The sequence below is a fragment of the Geospiza fortis genome, unplaced genomic scaffold (genome assembly GCF_000277835.1).
Source record: "Geospiza fortis unplaced genomic scaffold, GeoFor_1.0 scaffold171, whole genome shotgun sequence".
Classification (NCBI taxonomy): Eukaryota; Metazoa; Chordata; class Aves; order Passeriformes; family Thraupidae; genus Geospiza; species Geospiza fortis.
In genome coordinates this window covers 3,046,790-3,055,675 of record NW_005054313.1, presented here as the reverse complement: position 1 = coordinate 3,055,675, position 8,886 = coordinate 3,046,790, and the positions used below count along the sequence as shown (strand labels likewise).

Genomic DNA, 8,886 nt, shown 5'->3' with positions numbered 1-8,886 from the left:
TTTTTTTTTTGTTATTTTTGCCTTTTTTTTTGTTGTTGTTGTTTTTGCCTTTTTTTCTCCTCTTTTTTTTCCCTGCTTTTACAAGAAGGAAAGAAAACGTTACCAAGATTCTCAGATGGCTTAGACAAATTAATAATAATCTGTGAAAATACGGAGTCGACCGGTTCTTGATTTCCCCCTTCCCTCCCCTCCAGCTCCCCAGCCCACTGCTGAGATTGAGCTAAAAGGACCTGTTTCCTGGAGGACGAGGAGAACAGACACGTTTCTGGTGGTGTAGAAGGGACCGATGGCAATGCTTCAGAGTGTAGCGGAGACGCAGGAGAGAGATTCAACCTGTTAACTTTAAAAATTAAGCAGGGGGAAAATATCAACGGGAAGGAAAGATATATATATATATATATATACACGTATATATATATACAGTTTAGAAGTATTCCCCAGGTGGCCACAAAGCATGGGCTGTGTTCCAAGCACCAACCTCTCTGACAGCAGAGTGATCTGTCACAGTAGCAATGAGTCTGAGGAGTACAATTTCCCTCACCAGACCAACACAACCATGTCTCAACAGCAGCAAGGCAACCCCGTCCCAGGATTATTCATTAAATGCTACAACACATCCACTTATGAGGCGAGGACTAATTCCTCTAAGAAAGACAAGAGGGAGAACAGCCAGAGCATGGAGGCAGAGGCCCAGACCGGCAGATCCAATGTTAAGGTAAAAAGGGTGCTAAACACGAGCACTGTTTCTCTCAGAACAGGAGCTGGCTGGTTCAGCCCAAGGACTCTCCCGGCCGCTGTGCGGGGGCTTTTCCTGGCTTGGGCTTTACTTTCGTTTATAAACTAATCAGTGTCCTGGCGACTTTGTAGAGGTACCCAAGCCTCTTTCTTCACTCCGCAAAATGAGTTTTCCTAATTCTGGGAAGGAGAGCGGTGTTAATTGTCCTCGTGGATGGCTGGAGCCGGGTCCGCTGGGGCGCGGTGGGGCCGCGCCGTGCGGGGGATGCGCGGAGCCCCGCGCTGGTGCCGGGCCGTCCCGCGTGGCTCTCCGTGCTTGTCCCCGCTGGAAACGGGGGCAGATCGCGGTCTGGAGCGGTCTGCGAGCTGGGCTGATCGCTTTTCATACCTCTTCCATTTGGAGAGTTGAAGGGAGAACGGCAGCGTGTTTTGCTCTGGGTACTGATTTATGTTAACAACTTGTTGACCTTGTCTGTTGCTGCAAATAGGGAATTTTTTTGCGGTTTTTTTCCCGTGTGTTTGCACCCATACTTTAGAGGCACAACACAAGACTCACAAGACTGTTTGGAGTTGACAGACACATACTGAAGAAAATTGTGATTTGCGATTATTTTCTTGGAAGTGAGACAGTTAGAGGTTTAGAGGGCTTGTTTGTCTGTTTGCTTTTTATCTGTTTATTTATGAGTTGTACTTTAGCTCCTAATGTTATAGGTTTGGATTATATCTTTGCTTTTTTTTTTTTTTGAAACTGTTTTTTATTTTGTAAAATTGAGTAGTTGCAAATGTAAGAAAAATCACATTGTAGCAGCCCTGGGGATATTATATAACATGGTTGATCTGTTCTGGTTGCTGTGATAAGAACTGAGATACACATGTTGTAAATATAAGATACAGACTTGAGATGCAAGTGAGATCTAGCTGAATGTCAAGTGTATTTCAGACTGGCAGAAACTCTAATGATTTGTTGTTTTCTTAGGGCTTTTACTTGCTTATTAAGACAACTTCTAGAGTATTGACCTGGAATAATTTACTTCAATTATGTGGGTGATTTTCTTTGATTGTTTTCCTTCAGATTTGACAATCTTTGGTCATACTTTAATAAGTTTCATAGTTTAAAAAGTCTTAAAAATTAGCAGACACTTTGGGAGTAGTGAGCTGGTGAGGAATTAGCAATACTTAACTAAGAACATGAAGCTGAATGGTGGTGTCCTAAACTCAATTTCTGTGTTAACAGCACTGCACAGGAAATGAACTTTACGGTCCTGTTCACACGCGATAGATGAGCTCACGGCGTGTTTAACACAGCAGCCACACTGAGCAAGCTTCAGCTGTCATCTCAGTCCTGACAGTTGTTTTGCTAGCTGAATTTGTAATAGTGATTATAATTGAATGGTACAAAACCTGAATCAAAAGTAGTCTTAAAATTTTTGTTCTGTGAATTTGTATTGTGTGATTGTTTAAGGGGAAAAAATCCCTCAAACCTGTTTCCAGAAGCATGTGTGGGAAGCAGTCTTAATTTAGTTAAATTTTGTTGTTCACCTTCAAGAACTTTGTACAAATTTTTGTTACTAGGCTTGGATAATTCAGCCAGACTCCATAGGTTGCTGTTGGTTTGTATGCATGCTGTCATCTCATTGACAGCCACTCAGATTTTTGTCACTCAGTCACATTTTCTGCCCCTGTCATCACTCTTTAGCACAGTTCTGTGAAAGATGGGTTCTGAGAAATGAAAATGGTGTTCTGTTTGTGATCAGTTGAATACAAAATCTGTTGGACACATCACATCTACATTATTTTCATGTGCAAAACCCTGTAATAATCTTTAGAGCTGTCAGGCAGCATGGTATTTCTTTCTCTGCATTTATCATTATCGTGTGTAGTACGACCAGATTTGCAGTGCTAGATAACGGTGCTGTCTCAGAGATTCTGCTGGAGTGAGGGATCACTGCAGAGCAGTTCTCACAGCCCAGTGAAGTTGTTTGGAAAGAAAGAAAGAAAGTGTGAGAAAACTGAAAACAATGTGCAGGAGCCTGCAATTCCTGAAGGCAAAAGGAGCATTGGGCAGGATGTTGTGCTGTTTTGCATTTAAAAGGATTTTTGACTTGAGGAAGAGCTGAGAGAGTTCGGGTGCTACTAAGAACCATTGCTATTTCTCAGAGTGTGTAGTACACTCTTTATGGCCCTGGGGGGATTCCTTCACACAAACACAAAATGCTACAAACCTGGTGTGCTTTGGGCACTGGTGGTGGCACCCAGAATTTGTGTGAATCGCCAGTAATCTGCCTGAATGACGTTTTCACTTGGTTTCAGGGTGCTTTAATTTGTTGTATATTCTCAAATTAAAGCCAACAGAATGCTGTGTTAGAGCTATGAACAAAACTTCGCCTGTGTGTAAATTTCACGTTTTCACCTTGGCCAGCATTGGTGTTAAGTTCATTAAAACATGTATAGTTTTAATAGTGCAATAATATTTCCTATTATATTACTATTACTGAATCAGTTTGCTAGCTATATTGCATGTTTTTCAAGTCAGAAAATGTAACAAAAAGAAAAAAAAGTCCCATGTTAGTTAAATGGCATTATATCTGTTGCTAACTAGCCCTTAACTTACTCTGGTTTTGTGTTTCTTGTTATATCTTTCTCCTGGCCAAATAGCAGTTAATTTCTGGATGGGTGGTGTGAGCATACTGTATTTTGTGATTTGCAACAATTTATAAACTGTAGCTAAAAAGCTGACATGTTCTTTTCTAGTATGGGGAGCCCTAAATTAATCCACCCAAATTTGCAGAATAATCCTGAAAGTGTGTGTGAGCAGAGGTAAATGCTGTAATACCTATTTCTGTTGTGTATGAATGTGGTGACAGTATGTGAGAAATGGAAATCCTCTTTTAGGTCATGGTGCCTGTATCTCCCTCCTTAATTAATATTTTCATATGTGGCTTTTATTTGACAATTATGAACGTCTTGGATTAAGTGCCATATTTAAACAGTGAACCAGCCATGGAAACTCTTCCCTTAATTTTCAATGTATTGCCTCTGCAGATTAAACCCTGTACTAGTGAAAGATGAGCAGGACTTGGATGCAAGGACTGAGCTTTGATTATCCAGTGCTACATAAAAGAATGTCAAATTACATTTAGCCAGTACTTTTGCAAAGAGGAGTTTCCCTGATTTTTAACTCTAAAAATCTCAGGGAAGTGGACTCAAAATTGTGACAGTTTGTCCTTTTCATATATATTAGTTATGGTTGTCAGATATTTTTGTAGTTGCATTTGTGATAAAGGTACTTGGATTTATAGAAACCTGCTTAAACATAGTTAGAATAATAACTGTTTAATCCATAACATAAGTGGAGTAAATGCTGAAAGGCATAAGGACTTCTTGGGTGTTTATTTAGAAATGGCTGGCATATTCATAATCATATGCTATCCCAACATCCTCTGTGTGTGTGGCTTTTCTCCAGCACATTAATATACACTGTAACACCTTGATTTTGCTCTGTCATTCTTTTACGTATGTAAGATTTCCTTCCTGTTTCCTTGAGGAACTGTCCCTGTTGGTACATTTAATACAGAAATATGTGCATTTGGGTGCAAGGGGATCAGAGAGTAAATCCACACTTCATTTGTTTGAAATTAGAATGACTCCCAAGTCAGAAGGACAGAATGTGAAATAGTCTTTTGATTTATCAGCTGATGTGGGGCAGCCAGTTTAAATCCATGCCCCTACATCCAATAAGTTTTCTGCATTCAAGCCCTGAAATTGCCTGTGAATTTTGCAGTCACTGCAAGCCCATGTTGCATAATTCTGCATAGGCTGTGTGCTATATGGCACCTGCAGTGCTGGAGTGGATCTCATTTCAGCAGTTAGCAGCACGTTATTTAGTCCATTAAGCTGTCTGCTCTTTTCCTCCCTGTCTGGTAATTCCTTTCCCTCGGAACACACGAGCACTCCCTCCCTTTGATACTCCCACACTTTCTGTCCATGCTTCCACTGAGGCCATCCACCCTCTCCTGAATCCTCCCTGTTCCCACTGAAACTGTCCTCAATCATTTCCCATCCCCATTTCCCTCCCACTTCCACTGACGTCAGCTCTCCTGTACAGAGATCCTTGCTTGCACTGAGAAGATCCTTCCCACGCTGACATTCATGAACTTTTCTCAGTCTTTAGGGCTCCAGACTTTCAGACTGATACTTTTAATGCTGTTGTTGTAAGGCATGAATCCTTTCTCCAGGGGATGAGAGTCTAATTTTTAAATTTTATGAAGTGGTGTAGTAACATGTGAACTGGGCTTGTATTTAGGTCTAATTTTTATCTTTTTAAGTTTCCTGTTGTTTGTTATGTAAATTGGAAAAAACCCAAACTATAAATCACTCACATTATATAGATGGCTACACTACAAAGACAGCATAAGCTGTGGTTTCAATTTTCAAAGCATTATTATTGGTACCTCTTCTTGTCATGCAAACCAACTCATGGAAAATGTGTCACTGCTTCTGAGGGCAATTCTTGGTGTGCCTGAGATGAGCAAGGTTAGACCCCGAATTTTTGGAGTATTTACTGTTGGTAAAAACTTCACTGAAACTCAGCTGAAAATTCTTGTGCCTTTTCTGTTGTTTTCAGTGCTGCTGTCTGAGTTTGCTCTGTCTTTTCCCTGGCCATTTTATGTAGTTAAGCACTAAGCTTTTCCTTTTCTGTCACCTGAATCTGTCAATAGAGGAAGTATTAAAACCAAGCCTTTATTTCTGCAGTTCTAGATATTTTTCTTACTGCGTTGTACCTTTTGTATTCTTAATTGTATGGCTCAGATTGAAGTGTAAGTACATTTACAGTGAGAAATTTTCTACTTGTAGAGTGTACTTATAAGCCAGGCAGAATAACAGGAGGTGATGTATTAATGAGTTTTTACCATTCCCAATATTACATGTGGTGTGAAATTCCAATGCAAGTTAACAGCTTTGCCTTGCTATTTAATATACCAGCAATTCAGATTTTACATTCAAAATGCTAAGTTTAAGTATAAATTAAAGGTACAAAATGGTTACACCCACTTGCAAATACTTCTATTCAATGAATTGTAGATTAGAGGATGCTTACAATCTATGTGACAATGGAGAATATCTTATTAAGAAAGTTGTTCATGGTTCATTTGAATCTAAGAAAAAAATATTGTTTGGAAACTGTTTTGCTTTCCATTTTGCATGCTTTAATATTTGTTCCTCATGTTCAAGTAAATGTCCATGTCAAGAAAGGGAGAGGTATTTGAGTGAGAATTATTTTTAACATCCATGGAAATTGTTATATCCAGTAGTCGCCACTACCAACAGTGATAAATAGCTGTTTTGTTTTAGTATTATATGAACATTTGTTCACCTCTCTTGGCTGTCACATTGAGAAAGGACTCCAGAATTGGCTTACTTAAGCAACAGTAACAATACACTGAAAATATTCCACTTTTTGAGCAGTTGGAATCTCAACTGGCTTTCAAATGAGTCCTCAAAGAAGAAATAAGTATTTTGAGATATGGACAGCTAAAGTTTTATAGTTCTCAGTAAAAAGTGAAAGAAGCTTAAAGCAAATATGATAATGAGCAGAGTGGCCTCAAGGTGAAATAGTTTCAATACAAGATTTACATTGTCATTTTATAAGGGGGCCACAGAAGCACCTGCACGTGTAGGAGAACAATTTAGCATTGTGTTCTGTTTTGGTGGTGTATGTGGATATGATATGCCCACACTGTAAATTGCTTTACCAGCCATGGATGGAATTAAAACATTGTTAGCAATGTCCCAAGCTCAGTTTTCCATGTGAATTTCAGTGTTTTTATATATAAGACCCATTCATCCAGTGGAGGTTCAGTAGGAATTGGCTTGGTCTTGTGGCATTCTACACATTGCTATCTGCTTTTTGGGTAAAATAATTAGGTATCATCATATAACTGTAATTTGAATTGGCACAGGATGACAAGATACAAATTGAATAGCTTTAATGTGCATGACATACTAAATAGTTTTATTGCCCAGAGTCAGATTTTTAAGTTTCAAAGGCACTGAGGAAGGGATGTTTAAGTCCTCTGCTTTGCAAAAAGATTTCGGCATTCAGCCCCTTTTAGGTTCTTTCTTGATACCCCCTTTAGGGCCAAAATGTAATAAATGATGGTGTTACACTTGCTGTGGAGTTAAACAGCAGAGTCTCTAATTTGTGCATTCTTCCAGACCGTTCTCTTTTGCCATGGGTTGTACTGTTGGCCTCACATCAAACTCCCAGGCCCTTTTCTTCTGTTTCTTGTAAAATCTGTAACTCTGTCACTCTACATAAAGTGAAAGGCTTAGCATTGTGTAAGCCAGCTCCCACATGTATGGCTTTGTTCCAGGAGAAAGGAAAAGAGCTGGAACCTGCTTTTTGACATGGAAATGTGTTGACATACATTAGGTTATATCTGTTTTGAATGTGGTAGACAATCTGAGATGGCTTTTGATAGTGTTTTCAGTGTTCAAAGGAAGTCTGCAGATATATGTAGAGAGTTAATGTCCTTGCATAGCAGAAGAGCTAGAGAAAAAGGAATATTCAAGATTTAAAAGCAGTTTTGGGAATAAAATGTTGCTCATGAAGAAGACTGATTCCAGCATGGGGGACTCAAATAAGGATTCCCACCCTTGCTTGGAGTGGCAGGAAATGTGGCTTTTGGTTCTGCCACTTTATTGTCTGATAGACAGTTTTTGAGCAGTAGATCCTGAGAAATTGGGATAACATATTTTTATTGGTGTAAAGAAAATCTCTTTGTTGGCCAGATGGGTCTTTCATTTCTGAGTGAACGAAACTGATACTATTTCAAAGATTTTTAAAAATCAGGATATATATTAGTCTGTTTGTTAAATAATATTTTAACATATTTAAGGCCTGTCTGTTTCTTTGTTGGAAATGAGAACTCACTTTTTTTTTGGCAAAAGCAGAGTTATTTTGCATGTTAATTTGAAAGTTGCATAGGAAACCAAACATTTTATATGCCTTTTTCAGGGAAGATGTATTTTGCTTTGTAAATCAAACATTTTATAAAGTGACAAGAATAGATTATTGGTCTTGTTACATGGAAAATGGTGACATTGAAATCTTTTCATTGTGTTTTAGACTTCCCAGTTTCCTAAGTAAATCCATGCAAAGAAAACACAGAATCACTGGACAAATATGAAAGAATGGCATCCTCTACTTCCCATTGTTTTCACTTTGAGTTAGCAGTGACCTTTAGCTCCCTGCTGGGATGTGGTGGAAACTTGACGAGGCCCCATCTCATTTGCCACTAAAAGACAACTTATTTTTAAAGTTACACATTTACTATCCTCTTCTGCCTTTGAGTCTGAGGTTATGTTATCTCTAATAAAATTTAAGCAGAAAAACAGCTTCAGTAAGTGATTGGCAAAGTAAGCCTTCTTTGTAAGAATTTTCTTTGAAAAAAACCCTAAGCTAGTTTGTTAATGAAAGCACAGTGAGAGAACCTTGATCTGCATTGAGAGCAATCTTCCTGTATTTAGGAGTAGCTACACTTTTGCATCATCAGAAAGATGTTCCTGTGAGTTATCAGGGTTGTGGCTCTTCTGACACTGAGGTGCAGAGCTCTGTTTTACAGCAGTGCTTTTAATTCCGGGTTTAAATGCACAAACATGTCTATGGGATATGTAGGCAGGTCAAAATCAGTGTTGAGCTGAGATGATTAATTTGCAGATGTGTGTTCTTTTTTGAATACTGTCTGCTTTTCCTTCCAATTTTAAGGTTTTTTTTTGGTTGTTTTGTTCGGGTTTTTTTTTTTTTTTTTTTTTGGTCGGGTTTGATTTTTTTTTTCCCCCTTCCTTCATAACTTTTCATAAGTTTGGTGAGAAATTCCGCAAATGATTGAGGACAGCCACACCTAATACTCTGGTAACTTGAAGCAGAAGTGATGTGTCCTGCACACAGTTTAACTGCCTGGTAAAAAACTGCGCTTTTCCATGAGCTTTAACTCAAAGATAAATATGTCAGCACAGGATGAGTATCAGAGTGTAGGTCCATAAATACTGGAATCCAGAGCTTGTACTGAAGTGTGGATGGCACTGGGATTGCTGGCAAGATATCTGTTTTTTATTTTTCAAACCAAAGCAAAGTGTTATTTTCAAATA

The 8,886-nt window shown here is 38.8% G+C and overlaps 1 protein-coding gene across 3 annotated transcripts in view; it reads left to right on the top strand.

Moving 5' to 3' along the window:
• The window catches only part of PDE8A (phosphodiesterase 8A), a 139,082-nt gene that overhangs the window by 25,520 nt on the left and 104,676 nt on the right, over window positions 1-8,886 (top strand). For 2 of the 3 annotated variants that reach the window (XM_031055979.1, XM_005419617.2), the window contains exon 1: window positions 44-715. The exons of the other annotated variant lie outside the window; for it this stretch is intronic. In XM_031055979.1, the coding sequence (XP_030911839.1) occupies window positions 455-715 (261 nt within the window). In that variant the 5' untranslated portion in view covers window positions 44-454. Of the gene's footprint in view, window positions 1-43; window positions 716-8,886 lie in introns of those variants that run through there. 3 annotated transcript variants of the gene reach the window in all.